General features: G+C 43.3%; 1 protein-coding gene across 3 annotated transcripts in view; it reads right to left on the bottom strand.

The window, feature by feature from the left end:
* LOC143817906 (cell surface glycoprotein CD200 receptor 1-like) overlaps positions 1-24246 on the bottom strand; it is a 55358-nt gene extending 31112 nt beyond the window's left edge. The window contains exon 1 of one of the 3 annotated variants that reach the window (XM_077299375.1): positions 24094-24246. In XM_077299375.1, the coding sequence (XP_077155490.1) occupies positions 24094-24166 (73 nt within the window). In that variant the 5' untranslated portion in view covers positions 24167-24246. Of the gene's footprint in view, positions 1-8095; positions 8290-21392; positions 21479-24093 lie in introns of those variants that run through there. The other 2 variants (XM_077299378.1, XM_077299376.1) reach the window with 2 other exon arrangements.
* Positions 24247-24950: the final 704 nt, after the last annotated feature.

Genomic DNA, 24950 nt, shown 5'->3' with positions numbered 1-24950 from the left:
GGCAGCATCTGCTGATGCGACTGCTCTCCAGGGGCTCCAGAAACACAATGACAGGAGGAAGGTATCCTTCCGCACTGTATTCCTCCGCCGCTGTAAAAAAAATAGTCCCTAGTCTCACTTTATGCCATTGCTGTGTGAGAAATTTTCCCATGCAGCAATTGCCATAAAGTGAGACTCAGAAGTTACTTTAGTTCAGTGATACACTGCAGGAGCCATTGCCTCCTGTCAGTGTGTCACTGAAGGTCCTATAGAGCAGTGACATCACCCGATGTCACTGTTCTATAGGGGAGATCGTCGTGGGACACTCGTTATTAATTGGACTACGGCGGAAAGGTAGTATACGGTTTATTATTTTACGTTTTTTGCAGGCGCTGAAGTATGGTAAGTATGGTGAAATGAAGAATATTAAAATACTTTTTTCCTAATGTGTGTGTGTTTTATTAACCCTTTATTACTATTGGATTAATAATGGATAGGCGTCTTATTGACGCCTCTCCGTTATTAAACTGGCTTAATGTCACCTTATGATAGCAAGGTGACATTAACCCCTTATTACTCCATATCCCACCGCTACAAGGGAGTGGGAAGAGAGGGGCTAAGTGCCGGAATTGGCGCATCTTACAGATGCGCCATTTCCGGGGCAGCTGCGGACTGGTATTTGTAACTGGGGGGGCAATATCCATGGCCCCTCTCTAGGCTATGAATATCAGCCAGCAGCTGTCTGCGTAGCCTTTCTGGCTATAAAATATAGGGGGGCCCCACGTCATTTTTTTGGGGGGTCCCCCTATTTTAATAGCCAGAAAAGGCTACGCAGACAGCTGCGGGCTGATATTCATAGCAGGCTACAAATATTGGCCCCCTCGCCGTTGGCTTTCACCCTCTGGTGCAGAAAATTGCACGGGAGCCCACGCCATTTAATCCAATAGTAAGAAAGGGTTAATAAAACACACACACATTAGGAAAAAAGTATTTTAATATTCTTCATTTCACCATACTTACCATACTTCAGCGCCTGCAAAAAACGTAAAATAATAAACCTTATACTACCAGTCCGCCGTAGTCCAGTGACACACTGACAGGAGACAATGGCTCCTGCAGTGTATCACTGAACTAAAGTAACCTCTCAGTCTCACTTTATGGCAATTGCTGCTTGGGAAAATTTCTCACACAGCAATGGCATAAAGTGAGACTAGGGACTATTTTTTTCACAGCGGCGGAGGAATACAGTGTGGAAGGATACCTTCCTCCCATCATTGTGTTCCTTCCTAGAGCCCCTGGAGAGCGGTCGCATCAGCTGATGCTGCTGCTCTCAATGGGAGATCATAGTGGGACACTCGTGGATATCTGCGGACAGGGAGTATATTGGTTGTTTGTTATTTTAATCTTTTTTACAGATGACACTGGCTTCGGGGAACAAAGTGACAAGTAATGGTGAGTATGTACTCTATGTTATATGTACTGTATGTCTATAGGTATGTATTGTATGTAATGTATGAATGTATTGTATGTAGCATGTATGTAGTATGTAGTATGTATGTATGTATGTAGTATGTATGTAATGTATGTAGTATGTATGTAGTATGTAGTATGTATGTAATGTATGTAGTATGTATGTAGTATGTATGTAATGTATGTAGTATGTATGTAGCATGTATGTATGTATGTAGTATGTATGTTGTATTTATGTAGTATGTATGTAGTATGTATGAATGTAGTATGTATGTAGTATGTATGCAGCATGTATGTAGCATGTAGTATGTATGTAGCATGTATGTAGCATGTATGTAGTATGTATGTAGTATATAGTATGTATGCAGTATGTATGTAGCATATATGTAGTATGTATGTAGTATGGATGTTGTATGTATGTAGTATGCATGTTGTATGTATGTAGCATGTATGTAGTATGTATGTAGCATGTATGTAGTATGTATGTATGTAGTATGTATGTTGTATGTATGTAGCATGTATGTAGCATGTATGCAGCATGTATGTAGTATGTATGTAGTATGCATGTAGTATGCATGTAGTATGCATGTAGTATGCATGTAGTATGCATGTAGTGTGTATGTAGTGTGTATGTAGTATGTATGTTGTATGTATGTAGTATGTGTGTAGCATGTGTGTAGCATGTATGTAGTATGTATGTAGTATGTATGTAGCATGTATGTAGTATTTTTTTTTTTTTACATTCAACACATTAGCCGGATGATGGGACTTCTACTGTCCCATCATTGGCTAATGTGTCAATCACTGTCATTGTAGCAGGCATCATCCGATGGGACTTGTAGTCCCATCGGACGATGCCTGCACAGACACAAAGACTCCCAGCAGCCCGCACAGAGCCCCTGGCAGCCCGCACAGAGCCCCCGGCAGCCCGCACAGACCCCCCTGGCAGGCTGTACAGAGCCCCAGCAGGCCGCACAGACACCCCGGCAGGCCGCACAGACCCGCAAGAGGCTGCACAGACCCCAGGCAGGCCACACAGACCCCCCGGCAGGCCACACAGACCCCCCGGCAGGCCGCACAGACCCCTGGCAGGCCGCACAGACCCCCCCGGCAGGCCACACAGACCCCCGACAGGCCGCACACTCCCCCCCGGCAGGCTGCACAGGCCCCCGGCAGGCCGCACAAACCCCCCACTGTCCCGCACAGACCCCGCCCGCACAGAGACATGCATTCTCTGCCCACGCACCGCCCACACACCGCCCACACTGCATTATAGTGCATTATTGCACTATGGGAACTTCCGATTCCGGTATCCGATATCGCAAAAATATCGGAACTCGGTATCGGAATTCCGATACAGCGAATATCGGCCGATACCCGATATTTGCAGTATCGGAATGCTCAACACTCTTCATAACTAATTCCTAGGGGCTATCCTGTGCATGGAAACCGATCTTCCATTGTCTTATCTCTCTGGAAATCCAATTTTAAAAAGTAGTCACCCACTAGATTTGAAATACTGAAGCTTATCATCAATGGAGGCCCAAATCAGTCCTTTATCATGATCTTATCCAACCTGTGGTAGTCAATACAACGTCTCAATCATACATTCTTTTTCTTCTTATTTCAGAAGTAACCTTCCAAATGTTTCTGGATGTTAAGTCTTCAAGCAGATTGGACCCCGTACGTTTGCTTTAAAGGGGACATGTCACTTGCCATAATTATGTATCTTTTTAATCTGGTGTAAATGCCGCTGTTTTCCTATATCTGACTAAGTTTTTCTTCTGTTCTTGCGCCTTTTCATTGCTGAGATAGGGCCCCTTTTTTACCCTTATAGGAATTTTGTCAAAGGGGTGTGGTCATAAACTGTTCTTTGTGGGTGTATACATAATGAGCATGCCTTATTGGCTAATAAGAATGGATTTATATACAGGTAGGAGGGAGACATATCTCAGGAACAGAGAGGCGCAGAAACAAATGAAAAACAACGCCGGACTCAGGAGAACAGCCGAATTCACACCAGATAAAATAAATACACATTTGTGGCACGTGATAAGTCCTGCTTAAAGAGATTCAAGTATTATATGTAAAAATACTTTTTTTACTTTAATTTTTTTAACATAACCAAAACTTTAAAATAGATTGCTGTCTAGTAAAAAAAACATCATTGGCTTGTAAGGAGCCAAAAGTAGAGATGTGAAAAGGCTGCAACCAAACATCCATGAGAAAAAGCAAACTGAAAGCTGATCCCGTTTCTTTCAGAAAACATGGCGTCCCTCAAACACATTAGGTTATTGGTTGAAAGCTTTTTGTCAGTGTGATCTCTAAAAGTGTATCCAGGCCTATAGTGTGGGATCCAGGCCTATATGTTCCACCATCCTTCTAGATTGTAACAAGCATTGAAGAGAGGAGATTCAAAGAAAGATCAAAATAGGTTCCTTATTCTCATGAAGAGAATCTGGTGTCTGTTCCCCTTCTGTGCCGATATCATGCACTAATGCAGCCAATAATGGTATAATATACAGTCATGGCCAAAAGTATTCACACCCCTGCAATTACGTCAGATAACACTCAGTTTCTTCCTGAAAATGATTGCAAACACACATTCTTTGGCATTATTATCTTAATTTAATTTGTCTTAAATGAAAAAACACAAAAGAATTGTTCTAAAGCCAAATTGGATATAATTCCACACCAAACATAAAAAAGGGGGTGGACAAAAGTATTGGCACTGTTCGAAAAATCATGTGATGCTTCTCTAATTTGTGTAATTAACAGCACCTGTAACTTATCTGTGGCACCTAACTGGTGTTGGCAATAACTAAATCACACTTGCAGCCAGCTGACATGGATTTAAGTTGACTCAACCTCTGTCCTGTGTCCTTGTGTGTACCACATTGAGCATGGAGAAAAGAACAAGACCAAAGAACTGTCTGAGGACTTGAGAAACCAAATTGTGAGGAAGCATGAGCAATCTCAAGGCTACAAGTCCATCTCCAAAGACCTGAATGTTCCTGTGTCTACCGTGTGCAGTGTCATCAAGAAGTGTAAAGCCCATGGCACTGTGGCTAACCTCCCTAGATGTGGACGGAAAAGAAAAATTGACAAGAGATTTAAACGCAAGATTGTGCGGATGTTGGATAAAGAACCTCGACTAACATCCAAACAAGTTCAAGCTGCCCTGCAGTCCGAGGGTACAACAGTGTCAACCCTTACTATCCGTCGGCGTCTGAATGAAAAGGGACTGTATGGTAGGAGAACCAGGAAGACCACACTTCTTACCCCGAGACATAAAAAAGCCAGGCTGGAGTTTGCCAAAACTTACCTGAAAAAGCCTAAAACGTTTTGGAAGAATGTTCTCTGGTCAGATGAGACAAAAGTAGAGCTTTTTGGGCAAAGACATCAACATAGAGTTTACAGGAGAAAAAAAGAGGCATTCAAAGAAAAGAACACAGTCCCTACAGTCAAACATGGCGGAGGTTCCCTGATGTTTTGGGGTGGCTTTGCTGCCTCTGGCATTGAACTGCTTGACCATGTGCATGGCATTATGAAGTCTGAAGACTACCAACAAATTTTGCAGCATAATGTAGGGCCCAGTGTGAGAAAGCTGGGTCTCCCTCAGAGGTCATGGGTCTTCCAGCAGGACAATGACCCAAAACACACTTCAAAAAGCACTAGAAGATGGTTTGAGAGAAAGCACAGGATACTTCTAAGGTGGCCAGCAATGAGTCCAGACCTGAATCCCATAGGACACCTGTGGAGAGATCTAAAAATGGCAGTTTGGAGAAGGCAACCTTCAAATATCAGGGACCTGGAGCAGTTTGCCAAAGAAGAATGGTCTAAAATTCCAGCAGAGCATTGTAAGAAACTCATTGATGGTTACCGGAAGCGGTTGGTCGCAGTTATTTTGGCTAAAGGTTGTGCAACCAAGTATTAGGCTGAGGGTGCCAATACTTTTGTCTGGCCCATTTTTGGAGTTTTGTGTGAAATGATCAATGTTTTGCTTTTTGCTTCATTCTCTTTTGTGTTTTTTCATTTAAGACAAATTAAATGAAGATAATAATACCAAAGAATTTGTGTTTGCAATCATTTTAAGGAAGAAACTGAGTATTATCTGACAGAATTGCAGGGGTGTGAATACTTTTGGCCATGACTGTACATACTATGAAGGAATAATCTACAATAATAATATTAAGATTAGCAAGTATCTCCAATTAGAAATGTAGTACAGCTTTTCTGATTAGCTAGGTCTCTTTCCTCATGTGCAGGCATTGCAGGACCTTAGGTTTCCATGGTTATGATCACTAGCAACTAGCTAAATTACTGTCTCCTCCTCAATGGATGTCCCCATGGATACCTAAGGTCCTGCAATGCCTGCACATGAGGAAAAAGACATAGCGAATAAAAATAAACTATACTACATTTCAATCTGGATGTATTTGATATTATTATTATTATTACACCTACTACATATTGGGATAGGATCTTGGAAATAGGAATGCCCCTTTAAGGGGCCTTATTCCTACGAGCTGTTTTTTAACATTGCTGAGAAATAAGTCAGTAGTGCCCCCAGTGTTGGAAAATCTCCAGTAGTTCAGCTGCCGGGGGTAGCTGATTAGGGCCGTTTTTTTCCAGTCCTCTGTCACATGAACGCCGTTGTTCTCCTAATTCACAAGATCTCACATGTCAGAGGAGGGAGAAATGATATCCCCAGGCCCCCCACAGTACCTCAGTACCAGCGACCCCATCCTCCTTCTGTTTCCAAAACATAGCGGCAGGAGCATGCATGTGTGCCCACTGCTGGCCCGCACAGAGCAACAGCAAGGAATTTTTCTATTGGTCACTGACTTTTGATCACTGCGATAGATCCTATCACAGTGACCAAAAGCCCAATATTTGTCATCCCCTAGTCAGATTACATTTTTTCTCTTTTTTTTTTCTGTTAGAATTTTTATTTCATTCTTTCTTTGCCTTTAGCTAGGGTTAGTGTTGTGCCTTAGGGTTTAGGGTTAGGGTTAGAATTTTGGGTTAGGTTGTAGGGTTAAGCTTTAGGGTTAGGGTTTGTTGAAAAGATTGTTTACAAAATTATAAAAAAAAATTACTACTGTGATTTTCAGATGTAATTTCTGCAAAAGGAGGCTCTACAAAGTACTGACTTTAGGGGGGTGAATAGTTATGTACACTGATGTTTTCAGTTAGTTTGTCCTTTTTGTTGTTTACTTCACAATTAAAAGAAAGCCAAATGTTCAAAGTTGTAGGAATGTTCTTTACATGAAGTGATGAACTAAAAAACCCCTGAAATTCCAGGGTGTGAGGTAGCAAAACATGAAAAATGGCAAGGGGCGTTAATACAATCACAAGCCACTGTAGGTTAGGCTTACTAGTGTATGCTCCAAAACGCGCGTCAGGGTGAGCGCTGCAATCCAGGCAAGATCCCACCAGGACCAGGTAATCCCCCTTTCCATCAGTATTATATTCCATATATCCATACATATCTCCTCATATGTACTGTCAACAACAACATTATAGGTGATGGATTACTCAATGTGAGCATCGTTTATTAACTAAATATTACATCTATATGTATAATAAATGCTATATCCTTGCCCGTGATTGTAGAAGTAGTAGCTTTTATGGTATAGTGGTTTTTGCAGCATTTGTAGTAAGAGTAGAAGTTGTAAGATGATTCAAATTAGTATGTATAGTTATAGTAGTATTACGCATAGCAGCACGTCTAGCAGTAGCATTATGGTACATATAATATGTATAGTATGTATAGTAGTAAAGTGGTAACAGAGTGTGTATAGTACATATAGTAGTATTATAGTACATATATTATGTATAGTAATATAGTAGTATAGTAGTATTATAGTATGTATAGTACTTATAGTAGCTATAGGAAAAAAAATGGAGACACAAAGCGCAAAATAGGGTCTTATCCTTTAGATAACCAAGAGAGCTTTCTTAGAATTGCTCACCTGATTTTGTTGAATGAAGAGCATGTAGCGATTTCGGCTGCTGCAGATCCACAAGCCGATCAACGGCCGTATGACAATATAAACTGTGCAGGAGGTGTGGGTTAAATCCGCGCTGCCTTAATGATGAAGTTCCAAGGATAATAAATTTAAAAGGTGGTTTATTCAACGCGTTTCAAGGTCAGTGCGACCTCTTCTTCAGGAAATTCCACATACAACATGATGTTGTATGTGGAATTTCCTGAAGAAGAGGTCGCACTGACCTTGAAAAAAGGAGCTAAGTAAAGAAAAACGAGTGGCCATCGTTACTTTAAGAAATGAAGGTCAGTCAGTCCGAAAAATTGGGAAAACTTTGAAAGTGTCCCCAAGTGCAGTTGCAAAAACCATCAAGTGATACAAAGAAACTGGCTCACATGAGGACCGCCCCATGAAAGGAAGACCAAGAGTCACCTCTGCTTCTGAGGATAAGTAGTAGTTATAGTAGTGTTGGTCACAAGAGAAATAATGTTACCAGTGGTAGTATTAGCATTGGGAATGAGTAATATTAGTACTAATCACAATGGACCTATGGTATTAATATTATTCCTGAACTGTATTTATAACATTTTGCTTTCTTCCAGCGCCCTCTCGTGTTACGACAATGCTCCTGACAGCTGTGCACTGCGTCTTACCTGTCTTGACCTCGTTCACACAGACAAGTAGAATCAGCTGCAGGGTACAGCGGGTCGTGTCCTGAGGCTTCATATTTGACCTTCTACCTTTCTTGCTGACGGCCGGACTTCTAAGACCTCAGCAGTGAGTAAACTCTCGTCACTTTTGTCTCACACCCTTCAGTGTATTAATAACTTCTCTATTTCCTGCTCCGTTCTATCTAATATATAAAGCTGAATGTGTGTGTGTGTGTATGTATGTATGTATGTATGTATGTCCGGGATTGGCATCTGAACCGTCGCAGCTACAGCCACAAAATTTTGCACAGTCACACGTCTGGACCCCGAGAGCGTCATAGGCTATGTTGTGAGGTGAAATTTTAACCCCGCGCTTTCCAATTCACCAAACAATTTTGCCCCTATCGACATAATGGGGAAAAAGTGAAAGGAAAAGTGTTGGAGGCGTCGCAGCTACAGGCACAAAATTTTGCACAGTCACACGTCTGGACCCTGAGAGCATCAAAGCTATGTTGTGAGGTGAAATTTTAACCCCGCGCTTTCCAATTCACCAAACAATTTTGCCCCTATCTACATAATGGGGAAAAAATGAAAGGAAAAGTGTTGGAGGCAAATTAACAGCTGCCAGATGTGAACAAGGGGGACTTAAAGAATGACAGCGATGGCGCCAAAGAGTATATACTGTACAGTTGCTAAGGTGGGGCCCCAACATGGGATAATCACCACACCACCACGGGGATATGAACACACACACAAAATGCGCCACATACTACCACGTGCTCGAACACATATACCACCCTCAGCGCACATTTCACCACACATACACCAACCTCGCCACATAAAAGTAGAAACACAAAAGTCGCCGCTCAAAACTCGCCACGCGCAAAACTCTCTACATGCAAAACTCGCCACACGTGCAAAACTCACCTCATGGAAAACTCGCCACACGCAAAACTTGCACACGCAGAAAAATTGCCACACGCAGAAAAATTGCCACATGCACAAAAGTTGCAACACATGCAAAAGTTGCCTCACACAAAACTTGCACATACTCAAAAGGCACCACACATAAAACTCGCCACGCGCAAAACTCGCCATGCGCAAAACTTGCTGCACACAACGCTAACCTGTCACATGCAACTCGACACACAAAAAGTTGCTACACGCATGTCGCCACACAAAACTCATCTCACAAAAGTCCCTACATGCATGTCGCCACACGCAACTCAACACACACAACTTGACACACGAAACTCGCCCTAAAACACACACAAGTCTGGTATTATCCTTCAAAAATAAAAATCTGATTAATAAGCAGACAAACTACAAGAGCAACAAATGTACCATATAGGAATCCGGCAGCTGTCAGTCACATGACCAGTCTATTATGTGTATGTGTGAGCTAATATATACTGCCAGGGGGTGGGCTTACTGTTGGCTGGGGATTTATCAGGCTGCCATTTTAGCTTACAAATACTGAGGTAAAAATACTGACCAAATAACGTGTGAACGAGGTCTAATACAGGAGGAGATGACATACAGATATATACTATATACAGGAGGAGATGACACACAGGTATATACTATTTACAGGGGAGATGACACACAGGTATATACTATATACAGGAGGAGATGACACACAGATATATACTATATACAGGAGAGATGACACACAGGTATATACTATATAGAGGAGGAGATGACATACAGGTACATACTACATACAGGACGAGATGACATACAGGTATATACTATATACAGGAGGAGATGACACACAGGTATATACTATATACAGGAGCAGATTACCTACAGGTATATAGTATATACAGGAGGAGATGACATACAGGTATATGCTATGTATAGGAGGAGATGACATACAGGTATATACTATATACAGGAGGAGATGACACACAGATATATACTATATATAGGCGAGATGACACACAGGTATATACTATATACAGGAGATTACATACAGGTATATCTAATATATAAAGCTGAATGTGTGTATGTATGTATGTGTGTATGTCCGGGATTGGCATCTGCACCGTCGCAGCTACAGCCACAAAATTTTGCACAGTCACACGTCTGGACCCCGAGAGCGTCATAGGCTATGTTGTGAGGTGAAATTTTAACCCCGCGCGTTCCAATTCACCAAACAATTTTGCCCCTATCTACATAATGGGGAAAAAGTGAAGGGAAAAGTGTTGGAGGAAAATTGACAGCTGCCAGATGTGAACAATGAGGACTTAAAGAATGAGAGCGATGGCGCCAAAGGGTATATACCGTACAGTTGCTAAGGTGGGGCCCCGACATGGGATACTCACCACACACGGGGATATGAACACAAACACAAAATGCGCCACACACTACCACGTGCTTGAACACATATACGACCCTCAGCACACATTTCACCACACACACACCAACCTCGCCACATAAAAGTCGAAACACAAAAGTCACCACTCAAAACTCGCAACGCGCAAAACTCGCTACATGCAAAACTCGCCATATGCAAAACTAGGCTCACGCAAAACTCGCCACACGTGCAAAACTCACCTCATGGAAAACTCACCTCATGCAAAACTTGCACACACAGAAAAATTGCCACATGTACAAAAGTTGCACCACATGCAAAAGTTGCCTCACACAAAACTTGCACATACTCAAAACGCACCACACATAAAACTCGCCACGCGCAAAACTCGCCATGCACAAATCTTGCTGCACACAACTTGCTACACTAACCTGTCACATGCAACTCGACACACAAAATGTTGCTACACGCATGTCGCCACACAAAACTCATCTCACAAAAGTCGCTACATGCATGTCGCCACACGCAACTCAACACACACAACTTGACACATGAAACTCGCCCTAAAACACACACAAGTCTGGTATTATCCTTCAAAAATAAAAATCTGATTAATAAGCAGACAAACTACAAGAGCAACAAATGTACCATATAGGAAATACGGCAGCTGTCAGTCACATGACCAGTCTATTATGTGTATGTGTGAGCTAATATATACTGCCAGGGGGTGGGCTTCCTGTTGGCTGGGGATTTATCAGGCTGCCAATAGCAACCAATCACAGCTCAGCTTCTATTTTGCTACAGTTAATTAACCTGAGCTCTGATTGGTTAATATAGGCAACAAAGACATTCTCAGTATAACAAAGCTAATATATGTTGTGAAATGCTTCTATTAGCTTAGTTTTTGCCTTTTAATAATTACATTTCTATCTATTTGTTTTGTGGTTTTTGTGTGCAGAATACATTTTTGTTAACACATTCTATTTTGCTAACAGCAGTCATTAACCCGGGCGAAGCCGGGTAGTACAGCTAGTATTTGATAAATGGGGATTTGCTGCAGAGAGATGAGTCCTGCACAGATTTTACCACCTGGAGGCAAATGATGGGAGCGGTCAGGGTTGGGCCCCTGCTCTCTAAGGGCCCAGTGGGAGCTCTATGACCTGTCACTCGGCCGCTATGTTTTGTACACCAATGATTTTGAGCATCTTGAAGTATCTGGATCAGTAAAGCATGACCGCCTTCAAAGATAAACGGAAGACATCACTGTCATGAGGGAAACTGAAACCAGACACAATTGTCTGAAAGGGGGAATTTTGCCACAGGCGGTGAATGTCTTTCTTTTTTTTTTTTTTTTCGATCACCAATATTTTAGCTAAAGCTTAGTCAGCATGAAAGGCATACTCATGATTTTGTTGCTTCACTAATTGCCCTGTAGAATGCTTTATCTAAAATTCTAAAGATTTATCCTTTAACACACTTATGAGATTTCTTATTAAAATTAAAGGGTTATTCCCATTTCTGCCTCCCATTGCCGATATGAAAAAATCAGGTTCTAGGTCGCAGCCGTCAATGGCGAATGATGAGAGTGGAGGAGTGCAGCTCCGAAACTCTGTGGAACTCGCAAATAAATTAATGGAGTATTGGAGTATTGGAAATTTTAGAAATTTGGGAATTGTAGAACAACCAGCTAAGCTTTTCCAAAACTTGGAAGTTGTCCCGTAGCGTAGAGGACATTGCTGCATTTCTCATAGTCGTATATAAGGTGGTTATTTCAGGTCAGGAGATCCATGGTTGGTCACAATAGTACTAGAAGTATTTGTAGTGGAAATAGTAGTATTACTAGTGGTGAGGTGACGACTACGTTTAGTGATAGAATTGGTATTAGTCCCAGTGGATGTAGTAGTACTAGTACTAATGAATAGAGATGAGCGAATTTGTTCGGAAAACGATCAACAAACATAAATTCAGCATGAATATGGCACATTCGGATTCATGATCGGAAACCCAAGCAAAATTTTATATAATTGGTAACATTCGGTAAAAGTGCAGGAAAATATTTGCGTTGCCACAAAAATATTTTCAGCACATTAGCAACGATAATAGTGGAGTATCATGAGCGCTTGGCACGTGTTTGATGAGGGGAGGAGGCTTGCTGAACTCAGAGGCACAGCGTTCTTTGAAGCACAGCAATCATTTGTTTGCAGTCATTTTTTTTCCTAACTTTATGTGTGCACATTGCGGCTAGCCAGTCAGGGCGCAGGAAACACCCACAATGTCCTGACACAACGGCTTGTGTCATTGGCTGCTGAAATCACATGTCCCTCTCCATATAAAGAGCGGACATCTTGTTTTAGCGCCATTTTGAAACTGTAACAGCTGTTATGACCCCAGTGGACAGGGTCTCAGAGGAACGTGTAAGTCTGCGAGATTCAAAAATCCAGCTCATAGGGCTGTGGTAACTGGGTTGACCAAATAGCTACTCCTAACGCCAACACTAGAAGTAGCCGGGGATCATGCCTACGGTGATCGCTAGATGACTCGCGCCAGCCGGAGAATCTAACTACCCCTAGGAGAAGAAAACAAAGACCTCTCTTGCCTCCAGAGAAAGGAACCCCAAAGCAAGATACAAGCCCCCCACAAATAATAACGGTGAGGTAAGAGGAAATGACAAACACAGAAATGAACCAGGTTCAGCAAAGAGAGGCCAGCTTACTAATAGCAGAATATAGCAAGATAACTTATCTGGTCAACAAAAACCCTATAAAAATCCACGCTGGAGATTCAAGAACCCCCGAACCGTCTAACGGTCCGGGGGGAGAACACCAGCCCCCTAGAGCTTCCAGCAAAGGTCAGGATACAGATTGGAACAAGCTGGACAAAAATACCAAACAAAACAAAAGCAAAAAGCAAGGAAGCAGACTTAGCTAGAAATACAGGAACCAGGATCATAGGACAAGAGCACAACAGATTAGCTCTGATTTCAACGATGCCAGGCATTGAACTGAAGGTCCAGGGAGCTTATATAGCAACGCCCCTGAACTAACGGCCCAGGTGAGGATATAGGAAAAGACAGAAGCTCCAGAGTAAAATCACTAATGACCACTAGAGGGAGCAAAAAGCAAAATCACAACAGTACCCCCCCCTTAGTGAGGGGTCACCGAACCCTCACCACGACCACCAGGGCGATCAGGACGAGCGGCGTGAAAGGCACGAACTAAATCGGCCGCATGAACATCAGAGGCGACCACCCAGGAATTATCTTCCTGACCATAGCCCTTCCACTTGACCAGGTACTGAAGCCTCCGCCTGGAGAGACGAGAATCCAAGATCTTCTCCACCACGTACTCCAACTCGCCCTCAACCAACACCGGAGCAGGAGGCTCAGCAGAAGGAACCACAGGCACAACGTACCGCCGCAACAAGGACCTATGAAACACGTTGTGGATAGCAAACGACACAGGAAGATCCAGGTGAAAGGATACAGGATTAAGGATTTCCAATATCTTGTAAGGACCAATAAAACGAGGTTTAAATTTGGGAGAGGAAACCTTCATAGGAACAAAGCGGGAAGAAAGCCACACCAAATCCCCAACACGTAGTCGGGGACCCACACCGCGGCGGCGGTTGGCAAAGCGCTGAGCCCTCTCCTGTGACAACTTCAAGTTGTCCACCACAAGATTCCAGATCCGCTGCAACCTATCCACCACAGAATCCACCCCAGGGCAGTCAGAAGGTTCCACATGACCCGAAGAAAAACGAGGGTGGAAACCAGAGTTGCAGAAAAACGGCGAAACCAAGGTGGCGGAACTAGCCCGATTATTAAGGGCAAACTCAGCCAACGGCAAGAAGGTCACCCAATCGTCCTGATCAGCAGAGACAAAACACCTCAAATAAGCCTCCAAAGTCTGATTAGTTCGCTCCGTCTGTCCATTAGTCTGAGGATGGAAAGCAGACGAAAACGACAAGTCAATGCCCATCCTACTACAAAAGGATCGCCAGAATCTGGAAACGAACTGGGATCCTCTGTCTGACACAATATTCTCAGGGATGCCGTGCAAACGAACCACGTTCTGGAAAAACACAGGAACCAGATCGGAAGAGGAAGGCAGCTTAGGCAAAGGAACCAAATGGACCATCTTGGAGAAGCGATCACATATCACCCAGATAACAGACATGCCTTGAGACACCGGAAGATCAGAAATGAAATCCATGGAGATATGTGTCCAAGGTCTCTTAGGGACAGGCAAGGGCAAGAGCAACCCGCTGGCACGAGAACAGCAAGGCTTAGCTCGAGCACAAGTCCCACAGGACTGTACAAATGACCGCCCATCCCTAGACAAGGAAGGCCACCAAAAGGATCTGGCCACCAGATCTCTGGTGCCAAAAATTCCTGGGTGACCTGCCAACACCGAGGAATGAACCTCGGAAATGACTCTGCTGGTCCACTTATCAGGCACAAACAGTCTGTCAGGTGGACAAGAATCAGGCCTATCAGACTGAAATCTCTGCAACACACGTCGCAGATCTGGAGAAATAGCTGACAAGATAATACCATCCTTAAGAATACCAACAGGTTCAGCGACTCCAGGAGCATCAGGCACAAAGCTCCTGGAAAGAGCATCGGCCTTCACATTTTTTGAACCTGGTAAATACGAGACAACAAAGTCAAAACGGGAGAAAAACAATGACCAGCGGGCCTGTCTAGGATTCAGGCGTTTAGCAGACTCGAGATACATCAGATTTTTGTGATCAGTCAAGACCACCACACGATGCTTAGCACCCTCGAGCCGATGACGCCACTCCTCAAATGCCCATTTCATGGCCAACAACTCCCGATTGCCCACATCATAATTTCGCTCCGCAGGCGAAAACTTCCTAGAGAAAAAGGCGCAAGGTCTCATAACAGAGCAACCAGGGCCTCTCTGCGACAAAACGGCCCCTGCTCCAATCTCTGAAGCATCCACCTCAACCTGAAAGGGAAGCGAGACATCAGGCTGGCACAAAACAGGCGCCGAAGTAAACCGACGTTTCAACTCCTGGAAAGCCTCCACGGCAGCAGGAGCCCAATTAACCACATCGGAGCCCTTCTTGGTCATATCCGTCAAAGGTTTCACAATGCTAGAAAAGTTAGCGATAAAACGACGGTAGAAGTTAGCGAAACCCAAGAACTTCTGAAGACTCTTAACTGACGAGGGCTGAGTCCAATCAAGAATAGCTCGGACCTTGACTGGGTCCATCTCCACAGCAGAAGGGGAAAAAATGAACCCCAAAAAGGGAACCTTCTGTACACCAAAAAGACACTTTGAGCCCTTGACAAACAAAGAATTTTCACGCAAAATTTTAAAGACCATCCTGACCTGCTCCACATGCGAGTCCCAATTATCAGAAAAAACCAGAATATCATCCAGATAAACGATCAAAAATTTATCCAGATAGTTCCGGAAAATGTCATGCATAAAGGACTGAAAAACTGAAGGGGCATTAGAGAGCCCAAAAGGCATCACCAAGTACTCAAAATGACCTTCGGGCGTATTGAATGCGGTTTTCCATTCATCCCCTTGCTTAATGCGCACAAGGTTGTACGCACCACGAAGGTCTATCTTGGTAAACCACTTGGCACCTTTAATCCGGGCAAACAAGTCAGACAACAGCGGCAAAGGATACTGAAATTTGACAGTGATCTTATTTAAAAGCCGATAGTCAATACAAGGCCTCAAAGATCCGTCCTTTTTAGCCACAAAAAAGAATCCCGCACCAAGAGGGGAAGAAGACGGACGGATGTGTCCTTTCTCCAGAGACTCCTTGATATATGAACGCATAGCGGTATGTTCAGGTATCGACAGATTAAACAGTCTTCCCTTAGGAAATTTACTGCCTGGAATCAAATCTATTGCACAGTCACATTCCCTATGAGGAGGCAATGCACTGGACCTGGACTCGCTAAAGACATCCTGATAATCAGACAAATACTCCGGAACTTCCGAAGGCGTAGAAGAAGCAATAGACACAGGCAGGGAATCCTCATGAATACCACGACAGCCCCAACTAGACACTGACATAGCCTTCCAGTCAAGGACTGGATTATGGGTCTGTAACCATGGCAGCCCCAAAACAACCAAATCATGCATTTTATGTAGAACGATAAAACGTATCACCTCGCGGTGTTCAGGAGTCATGCACATGGTAACCTGTGTCCAATACTGCGGTTTATTTTCTGCTAATGGCGTAGCATCAATACCCCTAAGAGGGATAGGATTTTCTAATGGTTCAAGAATAAAACCACAGCGCTTAGCAAATGAGAGATCCATAAGACTCAGGGCAGCACCTGAATCTACAAACGCCATGACAGGATAAGATGACAGTGAGCAAATCAAAGTTACAGACAGAATAAACTTAGGATGCAAATTACCAACGGTGACAGGACTAACAACCTTAGATATACGTTTAGAGCATGCTGAGATAACATGTGTAGAATCACCACAGTAGTAGCACAAGCCATTCCGGCGTCTATGAATTTTCCTCTCATTTCTAGTCAGGATTCTATCACATTGCATCAAATCAGGTGTCCGTTCAGACAACACCATGAGGGAATTTGCGGTTTTTCTATCACATTGCATCACATCAGGTGTCTGTTCAGACAACAACATGAGGGAATTTGCGGTTTTGCGCTCCCGCAACCGCCGGTCAATTTGAATAGTCAGGGACATGGTATCATTCAGACCTGTGGGAATGGGAAAACCCACCATAACATTCTTAATGGCCTCAGAAAGGCCATTTCTAAAATTAGCGGCCAGTGCACACTCGTTCCAATGTGTCAGCACGGACCATTTCCGAAATTTTTGGCAATACACCTCAGCCTCGTCCTGGCCCTGAGACATAGCCAGCAAGGCTTTCTCTGCCTGAATCTCAAGATTGGGTTCCTCATAAAGTAAACCGAGCGCCAGAAAAAACGCATCAATATCAGCCAATGCCGGATCTCCTGGCGCCAACGAAAAAGCCCAATCTTGAGGGTCACCCCGTAAGAATGAAATAACAATTTTTACTTGTTGAGCAGAGTCTCCAGACGAACAAGGTTTCAGGGACAAAAACAATTTACAATTATTCCTGAAATTCCTAAACTTAAATCGGTCTCCTGAAAACAGTTCAGGAATCGGAATCTTGGGTTCAGACCTAGGATTTCTGGTAACATAATCTTGTATACCCTGCACACGAGCGGCAAGCTGGTCCACACTTGTAATCAAGGTCTGGACATTCATGTCTGCAGCAAGCTTAAGCCACTCTGAGGTAAAGGGGAAAAGAGAAAAAAAAAAAAAATGAGAGAGGGAAAAAAAACTCAAAATTTTCTTTCTTATAATCCCACTTCTGCAATGCATTAAACATTTAATACTGGCCTGGCATACTGTTATGACCCCAGTGGACAGGGTCTCAGAGGAACGTGTAAGTCTGCGAGATTCAAAAATCCAGCTCATAGGGCTGTGGTAACTGGGTTGACCAAATAGCTACTCCTAACGCCAACACTAGAAGTAGCCAGGGATCATGCCTACGGTGATCGCTAGATGACTCGCGCCAGCCGGAGAATCTAACTACCCCTAGGAGAAGAAAACAAAGACCTCTCTTGCCTCCAGAGAAAGGGACCCCAAAGCAAGATACAAGCCCCCCACAAATAATAACGGTGAGGTAAGAGGAAATGACAAACACAGAAATGAACCAGGTTCAGCAAAGAGAGGCCAGCTTACTAATAGCAGAATATAGCAAGATAACTTATCTGGTCAACAAAAACCCTATAAAAATCCACGCTGGAGATTCAAGAACCCCCGAACCGTCTAACGGTCCGGGGGGAGAACACCAGCCCCCTAGAGCTTCCAGCAAAGGTCAGGATACAGATTGGAACAAGCTGGACAAAAATACCAAACAAAACAAAAGCAAAAAGCAAGGAAGCAGACTTAGCTAGAAATACAGGAACCAGGATCATAGGACAAGAGCACAACAGATTAGCTCTGATTTCAACGATGCCAGGCATTGAACTGAAGGTCCAGGGAGCTTATATAGCAACGCCCCTGAACTAACGGCCCAGGTGAGGATATAGGAAAAGACAGAAGCTCCAGAGTAAAATCACTAATGACCACTAGAGGGAGCAAAAAGCAAAATCACAACAAACAGCGCAGAGAGGCTGCTCCTGATGCTGCCACCGTTAAAAAGCAAGATTTTAGTTAGTTAGTTAGGCGGTTGTATATCAGTCAGATAGTGTAGCTAGATAGTGTCCAGTGTGGCTGTACAATTTACCTTCCGGAATTTTTTTTCCTTTGGGCCATTACTGAGGTTCAAAGACAAAGTCAGCAGGGCACATGTCCTACAAGCGTGTTCTTGCATTGCTTCAATTGTGTTCCATGCACAAGGATAGCATTCTAAATAATATTTTTTCAATAGCTAAATGTGAAAAAGTCTGCTGTATCCCACTTTGTCATTTATTGCTGTGGTGATATGAAACTGTCTGTAGACCTAAAGACCCCACTGACCATAAGATTCAACAGGAGAGAGAGGACCCCACTGACCATAAGAGCTTACACTGTATGGGAGAGAGAAGACCCCACTGACCATAAAAGATTACACTCTACAGGAGCGAGAGGACCAGCGCTAGGAAACATGCTGATCATGCGCAGTGCATGATCAGCAAGTCTCTCTGTCAGTGCAGAGCTGACAGTTTCTACAGTATGGGGATGCTGCTGCATCTCCATGGTAAATGTTTTGTGCACTTCTGAAAAGAAAGACACTGCTGAACAGAGGCCAGATGAAGTCCAGAGTAACTCTGCTGCCTCATTATAGTAAATGGATCTGTTGCACCCCAGGAGTCTGATTGCCACAGTGGCGTTGCCTCACTCACAGGGGGTGATCTAATGCCTGGAAGCAAGGAGGAATCCACTTACCTGGTAATACCAGCATCCAACACCTTCCTGACTCCAGACCAGAAGGGGGAGCTCTAACTCCCGGTTTCAGGGGAGCTTCCTTATAAGTTCTGGCCTGGAGGTGGGGTTAGTCAGTCTAGTCAGTAGTCTGAGAGTGAAAGGAGAGGAGGAAGTCGAGGAGAACCTGGGGAGTGGAGCTGTAGCCAGGCTCACCCCAGAACTTAGGGCTGCAAGGAAAAGCAGCAAGGGCCTAGAGAATAGAGCAGAAGGAAGGCCTCCAATCCCACCTGGCTAGGTGGATCTTAAGTTGCTTCCAGGCTGCCCAAACCCCATCATCATCTGTTATTCATGCCCCGGACTGCACCTGCACCAACAAGTAAAGGTAAAGGAAACTGCAATCCTTGTGTCCTCCAGTCATTTCCTGCACCCTCAGTCCTGCATCCCATCATCCACGATCACTTATCAACTATACCGGTAGCCCTGGGGCCCCGCTCCTGTGGGGAGCAGAACCATCCCAGCTGCGTCACCATCGGCCCCAACGGTCCCCTTAAGCATCCATTTCCGAACACCACAGGTGGCACCACGAACTAACTCCCTATAGACTCTATTTACCCTTCATTTCATTAATTTTATTGGACGCCCAGGGCCACGGACCAGGTCACTGCTGCCTTCGCTACCCCCTTAAGAACTCTCGGACCTGGCCCGAGTACCCCACGGCCCTAGCGGGTGCTCCAGATCCCTCAGGGGTTTCATCTGAATCATGTAATTCAGAGATTTAGATAGAAACCCCAAAGTAAGTGCTCAGAGTTGAGAAATGTGATCCCAAACGTTATGCAATATGTTCCCAATGAAAACTCGATCCACAAATAAAGCAAAACCTCACTCAGGTCTGTCATCTGTTAACGGAAATATAGGGGGCTTCCACGTTACCGGTAGCACAAAGGCTCTGGAAAAACAAAATAGCTCCTCACCCACCAATAAAAATTCAGCAAATCCTGTGCTCCAAAATCCAAATGCCCCCCTCTCTTCTGAGCCCCACAGTGTACCTAAACCACATATAGCATCCAATCCATGTTTAGCATTTTTGCAGTGATGAGAGCCCACCTAACTTACAGGTGATGCCTCCAAAAGCACGGGCTGGGCATAACGTACTGGACACTACAGCGGCAGTTTGCAATTTTCACTTCATACATTGCTGCTTGTTTCTGGAAAATACCCATGGAGTCAAAATCAGCACTTACACCTGTAGATAAATGCCCAAAGGGGTATAATTTCCAAAATGGGGTCACTTGAGGGGGGATTCTGCTCTTCTAGCAATTAGGGGCTCTGTATATGGAGTCCTCAAACTCTTCTAGAAAAATCTGCACTCCAGGAGGCAAATAGCTCTCTGTTCCTCCGAATCTCTCCTTATGGCTAAGTAGTACTGTACAGTCACATATGGGGTATTATTTGCCACGTTCAGTAGAAATTATGGGACAAATTTTGGTGCCATTTTTACCCACTTCTTGTGTGAAACTATAAAATCTGGGGCTAAAACTAAATTTTGCTGGTAAAAATGTAGTTATTTTTCCTTCAATGCTCAATAGTATACAGTAAAATTCTGTGACAAACTCATGGTGTTAATATGATCAGTGCACTCCTAGATGAATTAATTGAAAGGTGTAGTTTGTAAAATGGGGTCACTTATGGGGGGTTCTGCTGTTCTGGCACCTCTCATAGGCTCTCTCAGTGGGTAATGGCACCTGCAAACAATAAGGCTATGTTCCCACATTGCAGAAATGCCGCGGAAATGTCCGCAGCATTTCCGCAACTCCCTGCCGTGGGTAAAACACATGCGGAATTCGCATGCGTTTTCCTGCACAACACAAGCGTTTGACAAGTATTTTTAGCTTGCAGAATGCTTGCGATTTCCAAGTGATCTGTAGCATCGCTTGGAAAAGTGATTGACAGGCTGGTCACACTTGTCAAGCATAGTGCTTGACAAGTGTGAACAACTTTTTACTATTGATACTGACTATGCAACATCAATAGTAAAAGACAGAATGTTAAAAATAATAATAAAAAAAAAGGTTATTCTCACCTTCCGAAGGCCCCTGATCTCCTCAGCAGCGCTCCCAGTACGTTCCGTTCCCAGGGATGCTTTGCGCAAAGGACCTTTGTGACATCACAGTCGCGTGACCGCAACGTCATCCCAGGTGATTTGCGCAATGTATCCCTGGGAACGGAAGCCGCTGAATGCACCGCTGAGAGGCGGGAGGACTTCGGGGGCCATCGAAAGGTAAGTATATTCCTATTTTATATTTTAATTTTTTTTTTTACAGAAATATCGTTCCCAAGGGCCTGGAGGAGAGTCTCCTCTCCTCCAGACTGGGTACCATCCGCACATGAAGCGCTCACTTTATTTATGGTGGGCATAGCCTCATGCGTAAAGTGAGTGTTTCAATGCAATCCTATGGCTGCAGAGTCTGCGCGATTCCGCAGAAATAATGAACATGCTGCGGATTTTACCGCTATGCGATTCCGCAGCGGGAAAATCCGCAGGATGGGCACAGCAACAGCGGAATCCCATAGGATTGCATGGGAATGTGGTTTTTAAGTGTTTTTATGCGGCAGAAACGCATAAAAAGCGCAAGGTGGGCACACAACCTAACAGTAAAATCTGGTGCTCCATGCCTTCTGAGCTTTGCACTGTGTCTGAAAAATATTTCCCAATTATATGTAGGGCATTGGCGCACTCAGGAAAAAATGAACCTCAGCTTTTTGTAAAAAAAAATCCTATTAGCCATTAGAAAAATTAAAAATTTGGGGCTAAAACAAAATTTTTGTGCGGAAAATATGATTTTATTATTTTCACGGCTCAACGTTATAACCTTCTGTGAAGCACCTGAAGGTTCAAGATGCTTACCATGCATCTAAATACATTACTCGAGGGGTCTGTTTTCCAAAATGTTGTCACTTGTGGGGGGGTTTCCACTGTTTAGGTTCATCAGGGGCTCTCCAAATGGGACATGACATCCGCTAATGATTCCAGGAAATTTTACATTCAAAAAGTTAAATGATGCTCCTTTCCTTCCGAGCCCTGCCTTGCGCCCAAACAGTAGTTTTCTCCCTGATATGGGGTATCAGGGTACTCAGGAGAAATTGCAAAACCAATTGTATGGTGCAATTTTTCCTGTTGCCCTTATGAAAATGCAAAATTTTGTGCTAAAAACATATTTGTGGGGAAAATGTAACTGTTTTTAATTTTTATGGCTCAACGTTATACACTTCTGTGAAGCACCTGAGGGTTCAAAGTGCTCAGCACACATCTAGTTCAGTTCACTGATGAGTCTAGCCTCCAAAATGGTGTCACTTGCGGGGGATTTTCACTGTTTAGGCACATCAGGGGCTCTCCAAATGCGACATGGCATCTGCCAATTGTTCCCGCAAATTTTGCAGTCAAAAAGTCAAATGGCGCTCCTTCCCTTCTGAGCTCTGCCGTGCGCCTAAACAGTGGTTTTCTCCCTCATATGGGGTATCATCATGCTTAGGCGAAATTACACAACAAATTTTGGGGTCCATTTTTTCTTGTTACCCTTGTCAAAATAAAAAAAATGGATCTGAAGTCAATTTTTTGTGAAAAAAAGTTAAATGTTAATTTTTTATTTTTTATTTCAAAAATTCATGTGAAGCACCTGAAGGGTTAATAATTTTCTTGAATGCGTTTTTGAGCATCTTGAGGGGTGCAGTTTTAGAATGGTGCCCTTTGGGTATCTTTTTTCATATAGATCCCTCAAAGACACTTCAAATGTGATGTGGTCCCTAAAAAAAATTGCTGGTCAAGTTTTAACCCTTATAACTTCCTAACAAAACAAAATTTTGGTTCAAATAATGTGCTGATGTAAAGTAGACATGTGGGAAATGTTATTTATTAACTATTTTGCGTGACATATCTCTGTGATTTAAGGGCATGAAAATTCAAAGTTTGAAAATTACAAAATTTTCAAAATTTTTGCCAAATTTCCATTTTTTTTCCACAAATAATCGCAAGTCATATCGAAGAAATGTTACCACTATCATGAAGCCCAATATATCACGAAAAAACAATATCAGATCCGTTGAAGTATACACTGTACTAGGTGTGATAATCAGCTGGATGTCATCGCTGGAGGACACTATGGGGATACCACGCAGCAAAGAAAAGTGACATTATCCCGCTCTCTGGCGCTTCATCAGTGTGGGAAATAGCGCCGGGCAAGGTTTTGTTTTTTGCAAACTGCAAATCAAATCTCAAGATCCGCACATCTTTACTAATTATGTATAATAAATAAGAGCCAGTCACAAAAATAGTATTAGTAGTATTAGTATAATTGGCAGGTCTAGTAGAATTATTTGTACTGGTCGCAGTGAAATAAATCGTGTTATCATTAACAATGGAAATAGTAGTTTTGAGGATGAGTAACATTCATAGCATTGACAAGAGTTCCCGCAGTATTAATTCTAGTCACCATGGAATCATTAGTAGTATTAGTGTAGTATTAGTAGTAATCACAGTGACAGTAGTGGTAGCAGTTAAAAGTGGAGATACTATAGCAGTATATTCAGTAGTTATAGGGAGTATTGAAAGCTTCGGCAGCAATAGTAGTAGCATTAACACTAGTCACAATGGAAAAAGTAGAGTAAGTAGAGGTATTAATTAACATTCAAGAACAGCATTGATAACATTTTGCCTTTCTCCAGGTAAATTCTCATTTATGAGACACCTTTGTGTTACGACGATGCTCCTGTGCACTGCGTCTTACCTGTCTTGACCTCATTCACACAGACAAGTAAAAACAGCTGTAGCGTAAAGCGGGTCTTGTCCTGAGGCTTCATATTTGATTTTCCAGTCTTCTTGCTGATGGTAGGACTTCTAAGCGAGCAGCTGCGAGGAAACACTCATCATTTTTTCTTCTTAACACCCTTCAATATATAAATAACTTCTCCATTTTCTGTTCCATTAGATAAGGCTTGTCGTGTTGCCGAGAATCCCCAGTGTAGACCCAAAATAATTATTTCTACACCATTTCCTGTGTCGGATGACTCAAAGGAAATATACCGAGCAATAGACTCAAATTATACTAAAAAAGTGTCCTGATTAAAGTAAAGAGACACAAACAGGAGGCAGAAAATATTAGAATGTTATTGAGTGCAGCTTATGACTCTCATTTATACCCAGATGTGTAATGGGGGGAACAGAGCACCTTCACAAGTTTCGCTTAATGGCACTGAAGTTTATTGTCATAGATATTATTATTTGCCATATTATGTTATGTTTTCCCTGGTGGCAGAAAAGTACTGTTGGCATCATGCTTTACTATACATCGTGAGCAATTGGTACAACAGCTGGTGGAGGTCACAACACAAATGGTTTAGATGGGTACAAAGTCTAGCTGAGCAGACATGTTCTAGATCGGTATGTGGTTGGCTAACCTCACATGTTCTAGATGGGTATGCAGTCTGGCTGAGCTCATATATTCTACATGGGTATGCGGTCTGGCTGAGCTGACCTGTTATGGATGGCTATGTGGTCTGGCTGAGCTGACATGTTCTAGGTGGGCATGCGGTCTGGGTGAGCTGACATGTTCTAGATGGGTATGTGGAGCGCCCCCAGACGCAG

The sequence above is a fragment of the Ranitomeya variabilis genome, chromosome 3 (genome assembly GCF_051348905.1).
Source record: "Ranitomeya variabilis isolate aRanVar5 chromosome 3, aRanVar5.hap1, whole genome shotgun sequence".
Taxonomy (NCBI): Eukaryota; Metazoa; Chordata; class Amphibia; order Anura; family Dendrobatidae; genus Ranitomeya; species Ranitomeya variabilis.
This window is presented reverse-complemented; position numbering and strand designations above follow the sequence as displayed.